The sequence below is a fragment of the Sinocyclocheilus grahami genome, unplaced genomic scaffold, assembly GCF_001515645.1.
Source record: "Sinocyclocheilus grahami isolate Dianchi unplaced genomic scaffold, SAMN03320097.WGS_v1.1 scaffold1413.1, whole genome shotgun sequence".
Taxonomy (NCBI): Eukaryota; Metazoa; Chordata; class Actinopteri; order Cypriniformes; family Cyprinidae; genus Sinocyclocheilus; species Sinocyclocheilus grahami.
In genome coordinates, this window is record NW_015506592.1 from 196,884 (window position 1) to 221,026 (window position 24,143).

The 24,143-nt window shown below is 37.7% G+C and overlaps 2 protein-coding genes across 2 annotated transcripts in view; one reads left to right on the top strand and one right to left on the bottom strand.

Moving 5' to 3' along the window:
- The window catches only part of ano3 (anoctamin 3), an 84,957-nt gene extending 78,477 nt beyond the window's left edge, over window positions 1–6,480 (top strand). Inside the window, exons 20-25 of the mRNA XM_016256290.1 lie at window positions 691–836; window positions 1,175–1,327; window positions 1,993–2,140; window positions 2,460–2,546; window positions 2,649–2,754; window positions 4,133–6,480. Of these exons, the coding sequence (XP_016111776.1) occupies window positions 691–836; window positions 1,175–1,327; window positions 1,993–2,140; window positions 2,460–2,546; window positions 2,649–2,754; window positions 4,133–4,315 (823 nt within the window). The 3' untranslated portion in view covers window positions 4,316–6,480. The remainder of the gene's footprint in view (window positions 1–690; window positions 837–1,174; window positions 1,328–1,992; window positions 2,141–2,459; window positions 2,547–2,648; window positions 2,755–4,132) is intronic.
- Window positions 6,481–12,227: 5,747 nt separating this feature from the next.
- On the bottom strand, window positions 12,228–23,811 carry slc5a12 (solute carrier family 5 member 12). Its single transcript, XM_016256291.1, has 11 exons — window positions 23,458–23,811; window positions 23,120–23,185; window positions 22,985–23,036; window positions 21,660–21,727; window positions 19,975–20,129; window positions 18,945–19,085; window positions 18,003–18,132; window positions 17,716–17,804; window positions 15,315–15,427; window positions 12,455–12,522; window positions 12,228–12,368 (listed from the first exon to the last, which is right to left on the bottom strand). The coding sequence occupies exons 1-11, from the start codon at window positions 23,809–23,811 to the stop codon at window positions 12,228–12,230; spliced, it is 1,377 nt and encodes a 458-aa protein (XP_016111777.1).
- Window positions 23,812–24,143: the final 332 nt, after the last annotated feature.

Genomic DNA, 24,143 nt, shown 5'->3' on the forward strand with positions numbered 1-24,143 from the left:
TTTTATATTTAAAGAGTTTTTATATTTTATATATTTAAAGCGAGTTTTTTGGGCAGTGTAGAGTAGCGCTTGTTGTTTGTAGTTTCTCCGATCACAAATGCAGGCATGGTTTTATGTTTACGCGGCGCGATGCAACGCAATGCATAAAAAGACAGTAGAAGTCATTAATCCATAATTAATCCACAATCCATAATTATGTCCCCACTAGATGCAACGAATGCCTCGTTTATAATGGGTTTTAATGTTTTTGAATCATCGCTCCGGCCGGACAGGGCATCACAGTATGGTAAGGGGCATAACATTTCTGTCACATGCTTGAGGTATTCAGCCAATCACAACGCACTGGATAGCTGGCCACTCACAGCACATCTTGCTTTTCAGATCGATGAGCTTTGTAAAAATCGACGCGTTTCAGAAAGGCGGGGCATAGAGGAGAAACAATAATGTACAGTATGTGGAAAATAATGTGTTTTTTTACCTTAAACTGCATAAACACATTGCATTACACCAAATACACCAAATAATGTTCTTTTTAGCAACATCATATGACCTCTTTAATAATCTTTTATTGTGCTTTGAAGAAGTACACTAATTTGCTGACTAGCATACTAAAGCACATGTGCTACTCAGGTACTTGATTATTTATTATTTGGCCATTACCATCACTCTTCATTATCAAATTTAACTCAGGCTGCTGCAGAACTGGTGGTCCCGGCGTAAGATGAAACGAGCAGGAGAGCAGAATAAGAGTAAAGAAGAGCTGCCGCAGTGGGATAGAGACTGGAACCTGCAGCCCATGAACGCACACGGCCTGGTGGACGAGTATCTGGAGATGGGTGAGTCCTGCTCGACAACACCTACTGTGAGATCTTCTGAAGTGCGTAATTTTCTGTCATGGTGAAGCTGAATTTAGTTACCTAGTTTAAGTTAGTTAAACCGTCATGATAAGCTGCCTTAATAATAATAACACATCTAAATTAATGTAACTGATGGTTGAAGATAACTGCTTTGCCCTTGAGTACTGAGATTTGTTTATATTATAAATGCACTTATTGTGAGATTACAATAAGTATATTCATCAGGGTGGCCTGATTGCAATGCATTGTGCAAGCGTTTGTGTGAGTGATAGCTTGTAATCTAGATGGGTTGCAAGTTTCGTCTGTTTTCTGTACAGTTCTACAGTTTGGTTTCACTACAATCTTTGTGGCGGCATTTCCTCTGGCTCCTCTGCTTGCTCTGCTCAACAACATCATCGAGATCCGATTAGACGCCTACAAGTTTGTCACGCAGTGGAGGAGACCGATGCCCGCTCGCGCTACTGACATCGGTTGGTCCTTTTCACCTCAATTAGCCTGGTGTCAGTTTATTCCAATCTAAATGCAAGAAACACAAGAGTTAACTTAATTCAGTCTGTTGTAAATATAGATTGATATAGCATGAATATTCACAATAAATAGGATACATCAATTCTTAAAGGGTTAGTTCACCCAAAAATGAAAATTCTGTCATTAATTACTCACCCTCGTGTTGTTCCAAACCCGTAAGACCTTCGTTCATCTTCGGAATACAATTTAAGATATTTTTGATGAAATCTGAGGGCTCTCTGACCCTCAAAATGTGGAATAAAGTCATTATTTTTGTTTTCTTTGTGCAAAAAAGTAAAAAGTCACACGGACAACTTTGTCGATCATCTTGGTACTTTTCTGGACCTTGAACGTGGTAGTTACCTTGCTGTCTATGGGAGGGTCAGAGAGCCTTCAGATTCCATCAAAAATATCTTAAATTGTGCTCCGAAGATGAACGAAGGTCTTACGGGTTTGGAACAACACGAGGGTGAGTAATTAATGACAGAATTTTCATTTTTGGGTGCACTAACCCTTTAATGTTCTTTAATGTAGCAGATTACTTTATAGATTCATGTGTTATCTGTTCTGACAAATTTCTATATATTTTGATTTGATAGATTTGTTTATTTATTTATTTTTTAATTAGGTATCTGGCATGGTATCCTGGAGGGAATTGGAGTCGTAGCTGTAATAACAAATGCCTTCGTAATTGCCATCACTTCGGATTACATCCCTCGCTTTGTCTATGCTTTCAAATATGGGCCCTGTGTGGACAAGGGTTACCGACATGAGAAGTAAGATTTCAAAATAGCTGCAAGCAACAATTACAGGGCCAAACGCACCAGTGGCATGTGCATTGCAAAGCTGAGCAGATTTATTTGGTTAGCACCTCTGTTGGTGATGGGTGGTGGCCAAGATGGTTCAGCTTCACCTTTTGCATTATCAGTGCATTTCTGGGAAGCTATTTTGAAAATCAGAAATTGACAGATTTTTATGGAAATTATCTGCATCAAGTCAAATTGGACTGACTGTATTTAGACATAAAATTATGAATTTGTGTGAATCTCTGTGTTGCTAATGCTGTGTATTTGCATTTTGTGTGTCTTTACACAGATGTCTAAGAGGATATTTGAACAACAGCCTGTCTGTTTTTGATATGGGTGAATTGAAAAATGGGAGTTATCATCCTCGATACTGCAGGTACGGCAACACTCATGCTACATTTTCATATTGTTATATGCTTGTTCTTCAGTTGGGTTTTGTCTTTTTCTCAAGGTAAATTTGTCTTATTCCTCTCTACAGGTATCGGGATTACAGAGCGCCTCCATGGAGTCCTGAACCCTATGATTTCACCCTGCAGTTCTGGCATGTTTTGGCTGCCAGATTAGCCTTCATCATAGTATTTGAGGTCAGTGCTATTTAACAATTTAACAATATTATCTTAGTAATGCTTTACACCACCAACATTTCATGGGAGCCAGTGTAAGCACAAAAATGGACTTGAGGTATGGTCTCTTAATGGGTTTGTCCACAGGTTCTGTGTAGGACCTATCTGAATAAGTCCATACTGGAGCTAATTCAGACAAGACCGACAAGGAACTCATGTAAAACCCCATTTAGAGTCCATAACGGGGATAATTCAGATAGGGCCATCATGGAATTCAAGTGGAGCTTATTCAGATAAGGATGATAAGGAACCTATGGACAAACCCATGTTGAGCCCATACCTCAAGTTCATATTGTGCCTACATTGGCCTCACCTTAAATTGTTGGCTTGGAGAAGCTACTTTGAAATTTTAGCTTGCAAAGCTACAAGCTATGTGTGGTTTTAAGTAGTTAAAGTAAACCTGATCTTTGATTAAGCTTACAAGGTTCTAGTGGAGGGTCTCCAAACTCAGTCCTGGAGGGCCTGTGTCCTGCAGAGTTTAGCTCCAACTTGGCTCAACACACCTGCATGGAAGTTTCTAGCATGCCTAGTAAGACCGTGATTAGCTCGTTCAGGTGTGTTTAATTAGAGTTGGAGCTAAACTCTGCAGGACACCGGCCCTCCAGGACCGAGTTTGGAGACCCCTGTTCTAGTGTAATGGAGGCCAGCTAGTACAGACTATGTGGGTAAACCTCACTTCCCTGGCCTCAGGAAGCACAATAGTGACTGGCATTAGAGGCTGCAGCTTTTAGAGTCCTTGTTAACGTGCCTGACTTCCATCGCTGTTCAGACTCCGCTTGGAGTACAGTGGTGCCATGACCCGGATGGGAGTGAGGTTAGGAGGGTGAGTGTAAACAGAGTCCAACTGGTATGTGATAACTACAGTATGCAGTTAAACCTCACTCTCCTGGCCTCAGGAGATGCATTAGCCACTGATGCAAGAAACTGTGGTTTTAGCGTCCTTGTTAACATGCCTGACTCCCATGCCAGCTATTGTCTATTCAAGCCATGCTTGGAGTGGGCAGAGAGGAACTGGTAACATTAGCGCAATGTATCAAATCTTGGGAGCCAGACTTTTGACTTTTGGCAAATAGACCTATTCTGGCAAAGAACCATGAGAATATGTTAATTTTGGAAAAAATCAGTAGAATGTCCAAGTAAGCAGTATTCTTAAAACAGTATGAAAAAATACCTAAATCGCCTATTACTACTGAAATTCTAAAGTGCTCATTGTCATGGGACTTTGATGGCACTGGTCTTCCTTCACACAAGGCTAATTTAGCTACTTCTCAGTATTGCAATGCAACCTAAGATTATTTCATGTTTGTGATTTTTCCATTGTCTGTTATATTCTCCATAGCACCTGGTGTTTGGCATTAAGACCTTCATAGCCCATATGATTCCAGACATGCCAAAAGACCTGTGTGATCGCATGCGCAGGGAGAAATACCTGATGCAGGAGATGATGTATGAGACGGAACTGGAGCACCTGCAGAAAGAGCGGAAAAAGAATGGCAAACGTTATCACCATGAGTGGCCTTAGCCATGCCTGTCCATAAATACACAAAAAATGCCCACTGGAGAACCACATACACTACCCACAAAAGCACATAAAGACTTGAGAGTGGCGAACAAGCGTCCTTGCAACATGCAAACCTGCAGCACATATGTGAATACGGACATTCATGTACAACCGTTCTGCTACCTTGGACAGCTAGCTTTATTGACTCCATGCATGGGCTGCCCACTTTTCATTGCTGTGACAAACCAGGGAGCGGATTCAGCGTTTGGGGTCAAAACCTGATCTCCAGCTGGCCCTTTAGAGCCAGGAGTTGGCAGCTGTACTCTGCACCAAAGAGGTTCTTCTCAATCACATGATCCCTACCGGAGACATCCGATTATCCTATATTTTCATCCTGCTGAGTAGTTCTAAATCTTTAGTGATTGGCTACTTAAACTTTTGGCTCATTAGCTAAAAGTAGCTATGAAAGCAGTCTGGGAAAATCATGGATTGGGATAAGGAAGCTTGAGAACCACTATACTAAAGAAAGTCATGACTGGGCGTTTTGTCGATAGAAATGTGTCTTGAGGGTATGGAATGAATGGGATTAGTTTGAAATCAAGCAGAAATTAAATAAATTGGATTTCCGAAAGCACAACTGGATCCACCTGCCTTCTTAATAGTCAACAAACGTGTGTGCCAGAGTACGCTGCAGAGCATGAAGGAGTTTCTCTTCCGCAAACCACCGCTTTGTCCATGTGAAGCATCATCAACACTGAGATCAATGGATTACAGTGTTTTCTGACACACCGTAAACTCCAGTGTGTAGGTGGGAAATATCATTCATTGAACATGCATCCTTCCCAGCATGGCCTGCAGTGGCGCTGCTCTTTCATCTGTGTTCTGTAGTAGTTCTGAATGGAGCACTTGTGCGGTTGGACTGTTTACTATGCAGATGAAGGGCTTTTGGAGTTCCTGTTTTCTGCTTGCCTACTTGTCTGCGTCTCTGTGCGTGGCAGCTATCATCCCGCTGTGAAGCAGTTCTCTACCTGGTGACCAGGCAACGTGAAGACGTTTACTTACGAACATATTTACCGATACGCCCTCTCTCTTTGCTCTCACATTGTGATTCTTGTTACAAAAGTGGTTACCAAATAAAAATCAGTTTGTTTATGCAAATGAACAGTTTTTATGTACTGCATCGCCTTGAAAAGATATGCAGATCTGTCTTTCAGTACAATAAGTCATTTTGTCTAGGCAAAATAAATAAAACAAATAGCCAATATTGGCAAAACGGTGATATAAGTAACATGCATGATTTTTTTTAATTGCATGTTGTTTCTTTGTTTTTCATTATTTTATAAGATTATGTCCTTTGTTCATATGCCTGGTTTTGTAGCGTGTGAGCTGAATTGATGTGTGAGTGTGGCTGCATTTGTTGCTCAGCTTGTCATGAGTTTTGTGTTGCCATCGGCCTATGCGCAAGACAGTGGCTATCTTTCGAACAACATACTAGCATCTCTGCAATATATAGTATGTATGCTGTGAATTTTCTGTATGTGTAAAACACCCGAATGAATTACTACGTTTGCAAAAGTATTAAGCATACAACCTGAGTGAGCTGTGTGGAATGCTGTATCCCACATTGCAATGCTTTTGACTTAACCTACAGTACAATAGAGTGATGCAGTGATGAAATGCTTTTGTTCAGAATAATAGAACTGGAAGTGCTAAAATACTTCTTTCCAGGCTTTGGCCTACAGAAATATGCCATCCCTGTAGCACTCTATTTCCAGTGTGATTAATGTACTAGAAAAATTAAAAACCCTTCTTGATTCATTATTTGATTGGAACACCAAAAATTGATTATGAAAATGTGGATTTACCGTTTTTATTTTCATTCACTCCCGAATCAATAAGGTATGTAGCAACAATGTAGCATACTACTGTTTGAAGCATTTATTGTTGCATAATGGATGCTGTTTGACATACTAAAATAGTATGCAGTATACATACCGTAAACTGCAGTATGAAGTAAGCAGTAAGCTAGTGTTCCACTCCAAACATGGTCAACTACTGTAAAATATAAACATCACAGCATATGAATCTATCCACCATTATCCATACAGTTCAAGCTTAAACAGATGTGATTATAGAATTACCATTGGGACAGTGGACATGGAAGACAAATTCTGTTATTTTACATTACTCTTTTTTTTTGTATAAATGTAAAATGTTGTATTTTCTTTTTTGGGGGGCGTGTATGTGTGCATGTTCAAATATGTGTGTTCATAACCGTGTGTTTGCATGTGTGTGTGTGTCTGTGTGTGTGTGTGTGTGAGAGAGAGAGAGAGAGAGAGCAAGAGTTTTATAAAGCTGATGAAGTGCTCCCAGCATGCATCTCATTCTTACACAGTTTTTCAAAAGGCAATGACTATGTTCGAAATAGCATACTACCCAACTACTAATACTATGTTTTTTTCAGTATGTATTGTGTATAGTGTGCAAAGAATGTGAATTTTGTATGCATGGAATATTCAGGCTTACTACATGTGCTATTATCTGCATTATAAAGCAGTGCTTGAGATACTGTCCCACAATACAATGTGTTCAACTTGACCTTACAGTTCAGTGTGACATATGCACTAAGAGTAATATCAACCTTGATTTTCTCAACTCATTCTCTGATCAGACTGAGAAAAAGTGCAATATAAGCGTTTATTTCAGAGAGATAACGTCTCTAGGTTACGTATGTAACCATGGTTCCCCGAGGGAACGAGACGCTGCAGGGAGTATGGCAAAGAGACGCAGCGTCTCGTTCCCTCGGGGAACCCGCAGTGATGACAATCAGCTGCTCGAAGCTGACCGTGCATGCTCTGCTCCTAAACAAACGACACACACATCGTGTGTATCTCCTGCCGCCAGATATCGTGGGCAGGGAGAAACACAGCGTTTGTAATGCCGTTCGCTCGCCATAGACTTTCTCATTGTTTTATATATATGAGTGCTTGTGCGGACAGACAACAGTAAATAGACAGACACATACACAGAGCGCTACTGAAGAGCAGAAGCTGGTTTGCGCCCGGCCGGATGTGCTTTTATGCTTTCTGGTGCTTACGTCACCCTGCTCGTGACGTCTCGCTGCTCCATTGGACGGATTTGACACGTGCTTCAGAATGCGGTCACGCAAGGGCGTTCCCAAAGCGTCTCGACGCAGCTCGAGTTCCTGAAGGGGAACTAGATACCTCTCAGTTTAATTGAGTTAAATATGCAATGTAATGTGTCATTGCATAAAGTGTTCTCTTTAACATACTTAAAAAATAGTGCACACATTACAGTACGTACTGTGCGGTATGCAAGAAGTATTCAAGAAATGCATTAGTATTCCATTTCGAACACAGTCAATGCATCTGTCCTCTACAGGCCCTTTGAGTGTTTGCAGATGAGATATTTGTATCATATTTTCTTAGCTTGAATCAAGTATTGCTTTTGTAAGTACATATTTTTGCACTTTCCATTTGCATGGGTAATACCCCATATGGGTACAGATACTGTATACACTCAAAAAACTCTTTAGATTGTGTTCTCGCTTCATAGATACTACACTGAAAAAAAGTTGACTTTAAGTTTAATTTCATGAAAGCACTTTAGGAGTGTAATTTTTTCACCTGTTACCTATATTTAGGATTAACATTCTAAATAAAAAAATGTTAAAAAATATTACGGTGTAGTTTATTAGAACAGTGGTTCTCAACTGGTCAGTCGCAACTCAAAATTGGTCTCCGGTCTGTTCTGATAAGTCTAATGACAGGAGGGAAAAACATCATAAACGCAAATAATAAAATGCACCAGTTTTGGTACAGTGTTGGGTCGCCATTTTGGTCCTGAATAAAAACCAGTCGAGAATCACTGTATTAGAGACTAAAGTGTGCTTTGATGATTTGTGTGTTATAGATGTTAAGCAGGACCAGAATTTCATCAATAGAATGGAAATTTGAGGCTGATCTGAAACAGGAAGTAGTCTCTACTATGACTCACCATTCTCTTGGTGTACTGTAACCTATGCATGACCTCATTGAGGAGCCCAGTCCATCTAGGGCTCTTGACAAACCTTTGTGTATTTGTGCACTTTTTACTGTGAAGTGTGCATGGCCTTTATCTGCTTAAACCGGAGAAGACTGACCTGAGATCAGTACATGTTGTAGTGGTTCTTCATCATGAATGATCAGTTGTTAATGGCCTTGTGGTGATCTCATTAACATTAATTTACAGGCTATTGGACAACAAATGTTATTCAGGTTTTATCAAATACACTTGGTTGTGTGTACAATGTCTTCATTGAAAATGCCTGTCATAAGTACATGAAACAATAAAGATGTTTATAATGATCAACAGCATGTATTATACCACTATAGTCAGTGCTTAACATCTCTTACACAGACTCACTGCATTTTATTCGAATAATGATTCCTGCAACATCAGTTATTAATTATACATATGTAATTGCTAGTATTATTAAAGTTGGGTGATTAAAGTTGGAGTTTTTTGATGTTATTTTGCTGTCACTGCTTAGGTTTGAATTTAAAGTGTCCCTATTATGGGTAATAAAAGGTTCATATTTTGGTTTTGGGAGTCCCCAACAACAGGTTGACATGCATGCAAGGTCAAAAAACACTTTAATTGTCTTATAATATGCATTTATTTTTACCTTATTTGCTCAACGACTCCCAAACGATTTGTTCAACGATTCATTTTTCCAAACCCCTCCTTTGCATGACGCTAATCTGTGATGATTGGTCTCATTTTCATTTCATAATGCCTGATAAAGCAGCTTTTGTGCTTTATCAGCACAGTGCTGCTTTGTGTACAGCGTTACTGGGGAAACCGCTATTTTTACCGCCCCAAAAGCTGCACCTAGTGGCAAAGAATGAATTAGCATTTTCATTCAGACAGACGCGAAAAGACCAACAAGTGGGCAGGCAATATGCTAATGTTTCATGTTGACGTCAACATGAAACGGCTTGGGATTCATTTTAAAAATGACTTCTTTCAATGATTCAGAGTCGACTTTCTTTTGAGAGACAATAACTTTATACACGGTGCACTTTCAGATTTAAAACTTTGCAGGATGCTTTCATTCACTTAGAGGTATATTACACACTGCATGAAAGGTAATTTTCAAAAATCCATAATAGGGGCACTTTAAAATTCCACTTCAGAGTTCTGTGTTTTTGCAGTTTACATAATGTATATGCATGGTATGCAAATAACAATGATACTAGTGGGTGGGTGTGGAGCCAATGGGCCTCATTATGAATCGTAAACAGAATGAATTTTTGTACAAATAGTTCATAAAGCTATTCTGACCTACACGTTCAGATTCATTAAAGTGTTTATGTCAAATTTTCAACATGTTAGTTGGTACAAACAAAATTTGTTTGGCATATGGCTTAATTACTCCCTTTTGGATTTATGCAATAAACTAAAACCAAAGCTGAGAATAGAGTCCTGAAGATCCCACAGCACTCTTGTAAGCGTAATTCATGGATCCTGTACTTTGACACAATATCCTGATGGTTCTAGAACAGGGGTCCCCAAACTCGGTCCTGGAGGGCTGGTGTCCTGCAGAGTTTAGCTCTAACCCTAATTAAACACACCTGAACCAGCTAATCAAGGTCTTACTAGGCATGCTAGAAACTGTCTTGGCAGGTTGGAGCTAAACTCTGCAGGACTCTGGCCCTCCAGGATCAAGTTTGGAGACCCATGTTCTTGAACAGTGGTTCCCAACCCTGGTCCTGGAGGCACTCCAGCACTGCACGTTTTGCATGTCTCCTTAATCAAACACACCTGATTCAGGTCATCAGCTCATTAGTAGAGACTTCAAGACCTTAAATTGGTGTGGCAGAGAAAAGAGACATGCAAAATGTGCAGTGTTGGGGGGCCTCCAGGACCAGGGTTGGGAACCACTGTTCTAGAACAACATTGCCATCTTCAATTTAGATTTTAGAGTCAGAGATGGGGTTGGGTCTGGAGCAGGAGTGTCCAGTCCTGCTTCTGGAGGGCCTGCAGAGTTTAGCTCCAACCTGCCAAAACACTCCTGCCTGGAAGTTTTGATTCATCCTGAAAGCCTTGATTAGTTGGGCCAGGTGTACTTGATTAGAATTTGAGCTAAACTCTGCAGGATAGTGGTCCTCCAGGAGCTGGACTGGACACCAGTGGTCTTAAGAAACATGGTCATCATTTCTCTCTGATATTACACTCTAAAAAATGCTGGGTTGTCTCCACCCAACTTTGGGTCAAATATGGACTAACCCAACGTTTGGGTTAAAACTTTAATTAAAAAATTTAACCCAACAGCTGGGTTTGTCCATATTTGACCCAACATTGGGTTGAAACAACCCAGCATTTTTTAGAGTATGGTTAGATCATGGCCTCTGGCAGTAGGTGTGGTAGGGTTAGGAGATGAGAATTGTCAGGAGCAAGGGTTGGGAATTAAAGTTTGGAAAAACGTTTAAAGCTGAAGATGGTTCAAATCCAGTGGGATTTTAGAGATAGTTCACCCAAAATGTACAATTCTGTCATTAATTACTCACCCTCATGTCATTCCAAACCTGTAAGAACGTTCATCTTCGGAACACAAATTAAGATATTTTTTGATGAAATCCAGGAGCTTTCTCGTCTTCTATATACTGCAACTACCATGTTCAAGGCCCGGAAAGGTAGTAAGGACATCATTAAAATAATCCATGTGACATCAGTGGTTCAACCTTAATTTTATGAAGCCATGAGAATACTTTTTGTGCGCAACGGAAACAAAAATAACAATTTTATTAAACACTTTCTGAATAAATTATGGACAGAATTATTTAATGACAGCATTTACATTTTGGGGTGAACTAACCCCTTAAGAGTCAATATTAGACCTAGACATTGGAGTTAAGTGTTAAACTGAATCTTACAGGTTAGGGTTGGGTTAGATTCAAGATGGGGTGTCAGGGGCAGGGTTAAGAGCTACTGTCCTGCAGACTTCAGTTCCAACCCTGATCCAACACACCTGCCTGTAATTATCAAGTGACCCTGAACACCTTGATTAGCTGGTTCAGGTGTGTTTAATTGGGGCTGGAGCTGGAATCTGCAGGACAGTAGGTGCGTTTCCATTACAGATTTGCGCAAAACTTTGGTGATATTTTCTGAATGTCGATAAAAAAGTATTGCGAAATGACGGCGTTTCCATTAACCAATGTTATGCGGCTAAAACGTAACCTTTTGCCTCTTGCGATAAGTCATGGCAGCGGATTTTGGTGGGATTTTGGCTATATTTATTCAAAGCCAGGCCAAACTCTGCAGGAAAGTGGCCCTCCAGGAGCAGGATTGGACCCCTGGGTTAAGCCCGAGACACACTGCACGATTTTCGGCTGTCCCAGACGAAAGACTGGCATCGTGAAACAATCATGGTGATTTCTAAATTCACCACGATTGTTTCACGATTCCAATCTTTCGTCTGGGACAGACGAAAATCATGCAGTGTGTCTCGGGCTTTAGGACTAGGCTTCAGAGCTAACCAAAGCTGTTGATCCAGGAGCACAGTCTTACTGGCAAAATCACAGTCATCTTGAATAACGTTCAATACTCCTCTGATGACACCATATGATTTTATTGTTTACAGTTCTAATATAAAGGCTATTAATGTGACTCCTTATTTATCTGTTTACATGTAAAGCAAAAAAAAAACAGTATGCTTTTTTATTTATTTTTACAAAATATTTTCTGTGTAAATTAATATGCTTTACTCATTGCTTTCATGTAAAATGTATTATAAAATACTAATGAAGAAATTATTCAAAAACCATTTCAGTAATTACCTATAAGATTTAAAATGTCAAATTAGGAGTCTTTATTAAACATTAAATATTGTAAAATTATCTAAAATTAAACGTCCCAAACATTCCGTTGTTCAGTCCAACAATTCGTTATTCATGACAACTCTGGTATGAAAGTTTAGATCAACCTGTATGTTAGTGACAGGAAACAGGATTCCCAGAGAAAACAGACCCAGCATCGGGCCTCCGCACATGCCGTGGATACTAAGGGCCGCCTGAGGCACAAGAGGAGAAAAAGGCTCAGTGACAGGAAATTAAGCAGGAACAGATCATCCCGGCCCATATGAGAATCACATGATACCTGCACAATTCCTCCCATATATGATGCAGCCACAGCCATAGTAGTGCAGGCCACACCGAACACCACACCTGAACATCAGCACACAGTCAGAAGTGTTAGTCATATTTAGTAGTTCTCTCCAAGTCAAGCATCACTATTGCTATCCTTTATATTTTTTACAAACCTGTAGCCCTAAGTTTGAAAATTAGGGACATCACACACCGTTTGTGTAATGGATATAAATGACATCCGAAATTAGTTGATTAAAGGAGCAGTTAGTCAATTTTCAAAAAATTCAAGCAATGTCTAAAGACCAGGATAAGTGGTATAACTGATGGCGAGTTTTTTGTATTTGAATTATATTAGCTCTTGATTTGGAGCTATATTTGATTTATCAACCTCCCATTGTGATTTATTATTTATTTATTTTAAATGTATTTAATTGAATGTGCACTTGTAGTTCAAATTTTGTGCAATTTAAAAAAAAAAAGTATTTGCAGATAATAGAAGATTAATGAAATAAAAGTCCACTTAAGTGTACATAAAGTACATTTTCATGACTGTATTTCTATACTATAAACACTTTGACAACCATACTAAAACACATATGTGACCCTGGACCACAAAACCAGTCATAAGGGTCAATTTTTCGAAATTGAGATTCATACATTATCTGAAAGCTGAATAAATGAGCTCTCCATTGATGTATGGTTTGTTAGGATCGGACAATATTTGGCTGAGATACAACTATTTGAAAATCTGGAATCTGAGGGTGCAAAAAAATCTAAATACTGAGAAAATCATCTTTAAAGTTGTTCAAATGAAGTTCTTACTGCATATTACTAATCAAAAATTAAGTTTTGATATATTTACAGTAGGAAATTTACAAAGTGGAAAATTATCTTTATTTAATATCCTAATGATTTTTGGCATAAAAGAAAAATCTATAATTTTGACCCATACTATGTATTTTTGGCTATTGCTACAAATATCCCCCAGCGGCTTAAGACTGCTTTTGTGCTCCAGGGTCACATATAAAGCAATTGATTATAAAGTAATTTTAACTAGCCTTATATCTGAATATATTTAAAACATGCTAAATTTGTAATGAACTTCATCATTACCATTACAAATGTGCAATTACTAATCATTTTAAATTCATGACATTCGGCAATACATTTGAACTATTTTTCAAAGACGATAGAATTATGAAACTACATATAAAGATGTACTGAAGTCCTACTTATGGAAGTAAAAAAAAATTAACTCTTAAATTCAACTAATTGCAATTCAAATATATTTAAACAATAATATAGTTGCATTTAATTACTGTTAGCATCCGATTAAAGTCCGAAAATAGTACATTTAGTGTGCACTGAAGTATATTATGTTATTATTTTCATAATAAGCACTCTTTTGAAAGTATGCTAAAGTCTGGCCTCCAAGATCAATCAAATCTGTAAATGTCATCCATTTAAAGGGTTACTCCAGACAAAAATGAAAATGTTGTCATTAATCACTTACCCCCATGTTGTTCCAAACCCGTAAAAGCTTTGTTCGTCTTCAGAACACAAATTAAGATATTTTGGATGAAAACCGGGAGGCTTGTGACTGTCCCATTGACTGCCAAGTAAATAACACTGTCAAGGTCCAGAAAAGTATGAAAGACATCATCAAAATAGTCCATCTGCCGTCAGTGGTTCAATCTGAGTTTTATGAAGCGACGAGAATACTTTTTGTACGCAACAAAAATAAAAATAACGATTTCTTCAAGAAATTATTCAACAATTTGTCTCCTCCACCGTAGCGCCATTTTGGATAGTATCCATTGAATGTAAACTGCGTATGCTGTTCTACTTGTCTGTGTCAGCAGTACCACCCTGAGTTTTATGAAGCGACGAGAATACTTTTTGTACGCAACAAAAATAAAAATAACGATTTCTTCAAGAAATTATTCAACAATTTGTCTCCTCCACCGTAGCGCCATTTTGGAGAGTATCCATTGAACGTAAACTGCGTATGCTGTTCTACTTGTCTGTGTCAGCAGTACCACACTGATACGTTTTCTACGTTTATTTACGCTTTGATTTGAACTAAAACAGCGCATCCGTGTGGTGCGGCTGACACAGAAGAGTGTACACAGTTCGTGTTCAGTGGATACTCTCCAAAATGGCGCTATGGTGACGCGGAGGAGACAAATTGTTGAATAAAGTCGTTATTTGTGTTTTTGTTGCGTACAAAAAGTATTCTCGTCACTTCATAAAACTCAGATTGAACCACTGATGGCAGATGGACTATTTTGACGATGTCTTTCATACTTTTTTGGACCCTGACATTGTAATTTACTTGGCAGTCAATGGGACAGTCACAAGCCTCCTGATTTTCATCCAAAATATCTTAATTTGTGTTCCGAAGACGAACAAAGCTTTTATGGGTTTGGAACGACATGGGGGTAAGTGATTAATGACAACATTTTAATTTTGGGCTGGAGTAACCTTTTAAGGTGAACTTGTCTTATCATTCTTTGCTGGGCAAAGTGCTAAGTGTTTGACTTCTACAGTTTCTAGACCAACTTTATACAGTTTGGTTTTGGTTTGGTTCCCTCCGCCTTTTGTTTGGCCTACTTCTGCCTGTTAAAAGCATCAGACCCTTCCTAGAAAAATTAGGAGACCCGATGATCTGATGCGCTTTCATTTCTGCCCATATAGACTGGCAAAATGAACAGACTTTTTAATCTCGCTGTGACTCATAATAATGTAATGATCCGCCAAGACAAATCTCTTTTGGTGATTAAATCTGCTCTCATGCCATATGACAGAATCAATATTCGGATTATGAGCGTATCCTCTTTTAATGCCTTGAACACACTGGGTGTATTTACACAGAGCTTTGCTGATCCAGTTGGCCGCTCTGTTGGACAGATCTCTAAAACACTGGCTCACAAAGTCCTCATACGTCACCGTGGCCAAAGCATTGATACTGGCAGCTACTGTGCTGAAAAACAGAAACAGAACATGATCTCTTCTTTTATAGCTCAGATGTTTTGCTCAGATAAACATACGTGAAACCCCATTTAAAGGAAGGTCGTCCAAAAATGAAAGTTCTGTCATTATTTACTGTCTAACTATCCTGGAAATTTCTTTGAATTCCAGAAATGAATAATACAAACTTTGACTGTCTTCTGAAATCTGTTTAACCCTCATGTTGTGTTCCAGTTCTTTTCCCTAAAAATGCTAGTTAAAGTTATCAAGTTGGACTAAATCGTAGTGATTTTGCTCACACAGGGTATAACAACTTCCTAAAAATTTGGGGGGATTTTTCCACCTCTCACGTTGTTGCACTTGTGGTGTTCCCAGTCAAAAATGACTGGGCTACAAAACATTTCTTGTGAGTTTCTCATTATGCTATACCATTACAACATATTGGATTCAATCTTTTTGCCAACTTGTTTTCATCATCAATTAGATCAGGGGTGTCAAACTCATTTAAGGTTGAGGGCCGGATCGGAGAAAATGTCCCCTTGTGCGGGCCGAATTACCTTTTGTTTGCTCACAATTACATTCATATTAACCATACAAACTCTAGGACAACTTTTTTTAAAGATGATGCATGGTTATTTTAGGGATGTGCAATATTGACACAAAATGTATTTTCTTTTCTTTTTTTTTGATAGTGATAATTACCATATTTTGCAGAGTGTGTTTTTGAGATAGCACCTTGGTTGGTTTAAGCCTGTCATGGATAAATAAATATGACACTAAAGCCGCCAGTAGGTGGCAGCAAGTCTCCGTCTTAATGAGTGATCCATTGACTCATTCATTCAAAATGGCTGATTCATTTAGAAACTAAGCTAGTGATTGTCTTTATGAATGGGCCACTGAATCATTGACTCAAATAATTTGTTCAAAAACAGATTAATTCAGGAACAAAATACACAGTGCTGCCTCGGAGACACACGATTGGTCTTACTTCGGCTTTGTTAAAAACTTTTTCTTGCCAAAACAGAGATAAACAGACAGCATTGTGACTAATATAACACACTTAATACCAGCATCTTGTTTGTTGAGCTGTTATATAAAATCTATTCATTTGCGATCGCGCTGACATTCGGGAAAGCAACACTCTTGATATAGTTAGACATTACTTAACTATCACGACATAAATATTAAAAACTAAATTTCTTACTGGGCATTTTTTTTTGCCCCCATATATTGAATTATATTGTAAACTGATAGCCTTCATCCGGCACTGAAAAACTCTCACGATGTGTTTGTTTGTTATGCTATATTATCACCAAATCTTGGAATCGTTCAATTTTTTCAGTTCACTTGTTTTCAGGTTTTGTATTTCTTTTTCCAAGTGATTGATCGCAGGCCTCATTGAGTTGAGCTAATGCACCTCCGTTTTTGAGCGACCAATTCGTTCCAAAAAGAAACATAAAACTTGTTCTAATTCAGGGGTGTCAAACATACGGGCCGCGGCCCGAACTAGGCCCACAGAGGTGTCCCACGCAGGATGATTTAAACAATATTATAAAATAATAAATAAAACATAATTTTGAAAATTAAATAAAGTGTATTCGCTACAATATTTTACTTTGAATTTAAATAGCTCATTTATTTACGTTGATATTACGCCTCGGGATTCGGGACACCTAACATGCGCGTTTTAAAGCGGCGCCAGAATCTCGAGCAGCACGAGGATAATATGAGGATGGCTGCGTTGTAACTGATGCTTGTGGGGCAATTTTCTGGTGATTTTAAACATGTCCAAAAGAAGAAATATGTCCTGGAAGGGCGGACAGGCTATTTAAGGAGAAATGGAAAGAAAGTAATCTCAATGCCGACAGGTATGTTTAATCACAACTCGTGGCTGTGGTAAATGTGTGCAATATTAAACGACACTGTGACGCACTGGACAGCTTCGCATGGAGAAAGTAAATGAGCGAGGAGTGTGCGATATTTATTGTGTACTAATATCCTAACTGTTGTTTTAATGATGTGCGAGCTGACATTTTGTAACTTTGCAAAAAAATCATAGATTTACGAGCAGTTTTTAAAAGGCTGGTAATTTTTGACGAGGAACACCAAATTAGGTTAATTAAAATAACACAAGTCCCAATTACCTGTGGTATACTGTATATATAAATCTAAATTCTAAAATAATCTTCATAATTAAACATTGTATTCAGGGTCTACGTAAATGTAAGTAAATTCATTTTAAATTTAAATTAAACTCCGTTACAACATTTAGTTGACGTATAAATTGAAAATGAACTTTACCTCAGTGTTCCACTGAATGCACATGCGACAAATAAGCCTGGCAGTCCTGGAAACGCACCGAGAATTTCCATCACAAAATATGGCATGAGCTGAAATAAAAATGGATACACTAATGTTAGGCGTGTGAGCAACAGTAATAGCAATGCTTACCTAATAGCAAAGCACCACTAATAATACTGTTAAAAAATTACTCTGAACCGCTGACAGAGACATAAGGATGTTTCGATGTTAGATTCCAATTACAATATCATAGAGATTATTTCAAATAGATGTATGGAGATCATCACCTGGTCAGGAGCAGAGACCGATCCAGTCGACCAGGGGTCACAACGCGAGTAGAAAGTGTACATGATCAGACCAGATATCACAGCACAGAACAGAATGATCCACAGACCCAGCAGATTCAGATACAGAGCCCTGAGAAACAAGAAAGAAACTTTGTGAAGCAACATGTTTTTTTTGTGTGTTTTTTTCAAACATTCTGAAACCAGTATCCTGAAACCTGTTGACTGCCATTTTATTGGAGCTTAAAATAAAACTGGTAAAAATTTACTTACAGCCTTTATGTATAATGCATTATAAATGTAGTTTTAATTCATTAATTATGCCTTGTAATGCACCTTATAATGCACTGGACGATCTCATGAATAAGTATAGCTACAGTTACATTATAACACTTATCAATTCATTGGGACACTATGCATTTTAAATTTGGTTCTATTTATTTACAACAAGATATAATGTATTACAATGCACATTATGAATAATTATAACACATTATATTCTTTAATAACCCTTTATAATTGATTTTACATAGAGGCCTTAAGTAAAGTGTTACCATAAAACTTTGAACTTTTGTACTTGGAAGGCATCATTTATATTTTAAAATATAAGTATAAGTAGAAATGCAAAAGTAAGAGTAGGCCTACAATTATTCAGATTAAACAATATGCAGGTGCACTTATGCATTTGGAAGATTTTTCAGTTCATACATTTCATTTCTTGACACATATTATGTATAATTTGCGTTACAAGAACACAAGTGCAACATTTCAAAAATACAACAAATAATTAATTGCAACTGCTCAAGTACACACTGTTAATGATGAAATGCAAAATGGGCAGATAATTGCATTTGTATGAACACATTTTTTTTTTATTAGTAATAATGTAATTAGTTTCTGGTCAACATGCATTAACAGGGATCATTAAATGTAATGAATGCTCACCAGCGTGCATGACCTTCTGTTTTGCAAGAGATGCATCTCTGGATGGTTGACTGGTTTACTCCGTAGATGCCCAACCAGGTGAAGGTGCCGCCCACAGTGAGTGTCCAGAACGTGTGTCGCCTCAGTGGATTAATGTCAAAGCTGGAAACAATGGTGCACAAAAGTACTACACTGTAAAAAATGACTGAATTTAATGGTAAAAGACTGTAAAAATGCTACAGTAAAAACCTGTTAAATGGTTAATGGTAAATTCCCTTACTATATACGGTGAAAAACTGTATTGGACATTACATGTAATTTTACAGTAGTATACCGTTTTTGGAAGTGAAAAAGACCGTATAATTTACAGTGAATAACCGTAAATTGTCATTCCAGGAATTCCCTGCATTAAATTTCAAATTTGATGGGGTTTTTTTGTTGAAATAATTATGTTTCTTCTTAGTTTTTTCTTATCAGTTGTGTATATTAGGGTTGTGTGTTACACCTAATGTTGTTAAATGAATGTTTATTGCATTATTTCAGTTTCATGTGTGTTACCATGAAGGTGTTTAGCGTTTGTGTGAATGACACTGTGCACCTTCTATATAGGTTATTATATAAAAGCTGCTTGTGATGGGCTTTGGTTCATCGTGTGACTTTCTCATCACCTCCTGCATTTGGTGGTTATAAGTGTATTACAAAGGTACAAAACAGATTTCAGTACTTCAATAGGTTGGTATATTAACATTATTTCAGTTAATGAAATTACTGTATTTAACTGTTTGTTTACTGTTAATTTAAGTTAAAACTGTAAAACCTGAAATGCTACCGTATTTTTTTACGGTAAAATTCCGGCAACCACAGCTGCCAGTTTTTTACCGTAAATTTTACGGATTTTTTTTAACTGTGTCGCAAAGTGTCAATGTTCACATTTCTTCACTGATGTTGGCAAACATTGTATAAATCAATATTTATTCTAATAAAATAGGTGTGCTTTCATTTTTGTTACGTATGGCATGAGTAGATTAAGTTTAGGTCTGCACACACATACTCAAAGACGTCCATTCTGCCTCCAGTGTGAGCTGTGCTCCAGACAGACTCAATCCCTCCCGCTCGACTCGCACCCTGGATCAGCACCGTGAGAAACCCCACCACCATCACCACCATCTGGAAGGCATCTGTCCAGACCACAGCCTTCAGCCCACCCTAAACACACACACACACTGGCACTGTTTCTCCTGTTTCTGTCTGAGCAGAACGGCCCATTCACAAAACTTTAAACATTTCGCTCTTAATTACATATACAGTAATATTTCACACAGTTTGTGTTTTCTCATGAAACGCATAATAACTTTCTAGATGGAACAATATCAAAATTACTAATTGTTTCCCAAATTTGTCTTAAAAGTAGTTGATTCATCTGACACTCCAGGAATGCCTAAATTGCGATGTTTTATGTTTTTGCTATTTTTATTTAAACAGGATATTGGAATTATTACTTTTCCCATTTTTAATTTACTGTTTATATATAATGATATATAGACAATATAATCACTTGTGAAGAGAACGTTATCCTTAATCTATTAATCCTTAATCCACATCCAAGCCACACAGTTTAATTTGAGAAAAAAAATTACGTTTTTTTCATGACGAAACAAGATGTTAATAAGAATATTGATTAAATGTAGCATTCACATATTTAAACAACATACATATTCAATAATGTGTTATTGATGCATTTTAGGATTAAATAGAAGTGTCCTAACAGAAACCATAATTACAATCAATCATAAATAATCATAAATAATCATATTTTTTTATCATAATCATAATTACACTTACAGTAAGTGTGAAATCACTAGGGGTGTCCCCGACTAAGGATTTTCATAGTCGAATTGGAATTTTTGAATCTTGCTGATAGTCGACTGATCACATGTTTGGGGGCGGGGCAAAATACATTACCAAGAGTCAAGTCAGACATTCGAAAGTCATACGTTAACACACAGGGAAAATGTGTAACGGATGCCTCGCAGATACTAAAATAATGTGTTATGTTTTGATTAAAAGACATAGTTAACATTAACATCAGTGAACATTTTTTACAGTAGAGCTCTCATTATAACGTTGACAGTAGTTATTAATGTTCTGCATTTCTGTTTTGAGCTGCGCACTGAAGATGATCCGTGAAGCATTTGATAGCAGGTTTTTAATCAATGGGATTTAACTCATCATTTATCTCATATAGAATATGCTTTGCTATTTATACAACATAACGTTAATATTAGAACTTATCTGCACAAAATGCTCCGAATGCACATGAACGTGTGCGCGGCTCTGAACGAACTGCTTTTGTGGACGCGTTCTTCACGCAACAACGTGCAGAAACACGGTAACTAAACTCTAAAAATTCAGAGTGTTTTATTATAATACTGTTCTCCTTATAATGTTTTGTATATGACAGTCCCAGTCATAAATATTAATATTCTGCATTGTTTGTCCTGCTCACGCTGAAGAGATAGGCCTAATCACTGTATAGTACTACAATAAAGTGTTCTATGTGAAATCAGACATTTGAGCACCCCTGTATAGCCAAATTGGCACGATCATAACACCTCTGCGAATATTCCACTGTGAGATTGGTATTCGAATCAGGCGCCTCCTATTGAAGCATCGGATCTTCGAATATTCGGGGTCACCCCTAGAAATCAGTTCAGATCTGAATTCAGCATCACTTACCAATGTACAGTAAAAAGTGCAGACAATGCCAGTGGCAAATATGGATCCCCAAAGATCAAATCCTGTCACTGATGACAAAATAAAATAAATACAGATCTGTGTTTATGTAATTGACATTCTGTGTGAATGACTCTTATATTTATATCTGACTTTTATCTAAGTCACAGTAACAATAAACACAGTCTAATTTAACAAACAAAATACAGTTTATACAGTTTATATTAGTTGAATCATGGGAATAAACTCAACAGAGACAGTAGGTCAGTTTTTGTTAAAAACATATGCTGCATTAATAAATGTAATTTAATCATTTCACGCTATTTGATTCCTTTATCGGCTGTGAACATTATTCTCTTGTGCGGTTCACATGACAATTGTTATTCGTGTAGAACACGTGAGTGATCTTCAGTGTGTAAAGGGCATCATAAACGGACATCTGTCTAGATAGTCGGCACACAGGCTTAGAAGCTACTGCTCCAAAAGAAGCACACTTTAGCATACTTATACAGAAATAATACCCTTTAAAAGAATATATTTTGGTGTGAACTTAATTAAATGTTTTCGGGTGCTTAATTCAATGTTAATTGCAATTAAATTAAAAATATTTTAGTATAAGAGATTAAATTGATATTGAATGCAGTGATCGGAACTTTAGAGTGCTTTTTGACCCACTTAAGTGGCACTTAAGAATCTTTATGTGTAATTTCAGAATAACTTCTAATGCCTAAAACATACTTAAAAAAATTATTTCATATGTATTGAAACTTGTGTCATACATTCAAATTACACGTGTTGCAATTTAAATTTTAACTTTGAATATATCAAATAACACGTGAGTTAAATTATAATCAAGTACATTAGTACTTCAGTAATCGCTTTAGTATGTTAGTCAACATCAAAATTAGTGTACTTCTAAAAGATTATTAGGACCCACTTTATATTGTGTCTTCAACTATTATACTCTTACATTTATTTAAATTATGTGTATTTAAACATGTATTTAAATTAATCATTTGATACAATTCACTTATTTGTGTACATATCTTTTTTTACATTGTACTTGTATTTAAAAATACTTTCCACTAATTGCATCTGTAATTAATTTCTGTAGTTACATCTATAATTACAGTTGACCCTAAACCTAACCATTGCATCAAACCCATCCCTAAATTTACCTGTGTCCCACCTCAAAAGCAGAAAAAGTGATTTGAAGATTTAAGATTTTAGACTTTTTCACAATGGATCCCTTATTCAACACCCCACTCAGGTTGATGTCAAATGGTTATTTTCCCCCCACAATATCTGTGTAATGAATGCAGACTGACCTTGATTGAGTGCTAAAGCTGGCGCATAAACTACCACACCGGTGTACAGAATCTGAAGAGGTAACATCAGAACAATCAGCATAACAGCTGATCAAAAACCAAACAATATGTGTTTGAACATTCAATGCCACTCACCGTCTGAATGATATAAATGAAAGTGGCTGCAAATCGAACAAGCTTACAAAAACGCAACTCCAAATACTGTGAGAAAAACAAATCAGAACAAATCTGTATCATGCTGGAGGGCCCCAACCTGCATAACCACAGCTGACGCGGCCTATGGGATTTATTACTAAAGTCATGACCTCCAAAAAGCCCAGCAACTTATCTTCTTACATCAATACTTCATTTCTGTCCACTGGAGTAGATATGTGTTATATTGATGATTTTGATATGGTGATATTTGTATAATACAATAATTTAGTGAAACCTGCTTTGATGACAAAGCAAATCTGAAATATACGTATCCGTACCTCGTATGTACTGGTGATGCCTGATCTGTAGAAGACAGGCAGGAAGAGCTCAGCGGTAAAAAACACCACGAACGTGTAGGCGACCCCAAAGATGACATACGAGGCCCCGTATCTGTACACATCTGATGGGGCCCCAATCACTGTGACCGCAGACATGAAGCTGGCGGTGAGAGAAAGGGCCACAGGCCCGCAGGACATCTGACGGCCCCCGACCAGAAACTCTTTAGATGAGGCTTTCTTTCTCTCTTTTATGGCGAAGAAAACCCCGATACCAGAGGAGACCACGAATAGAAAGGCGAACACCACATAGTCCCCAACCTGGAAGATCCCCACTGTGTGACTTTTGTCCTCCATGCTTGAGGCAGAATCTGATCAAACTGCTAGTGTGGCTCCAGTTTCTCTAGTTCAGACACCTCACATGTTAATCATGTTAATCATTGAGGTTTTAACAGGTTAAAAATGCTTATGAGTCAAGACATGGGACGAGGGGTCATATTAGTCATTATATCACTTATGTTTGTCCTCATGAATTTCCACTCAGGGATCTATCTATCCATCCATCTATCCATCCATCTATCTATCTATCTATCCATCCATCCATCCATCCATCCATCTATCCATCTATCCATCTATCCATCTATCTATCTATCCATCTATCTATCTATCTATCTATCCATCTATCCATC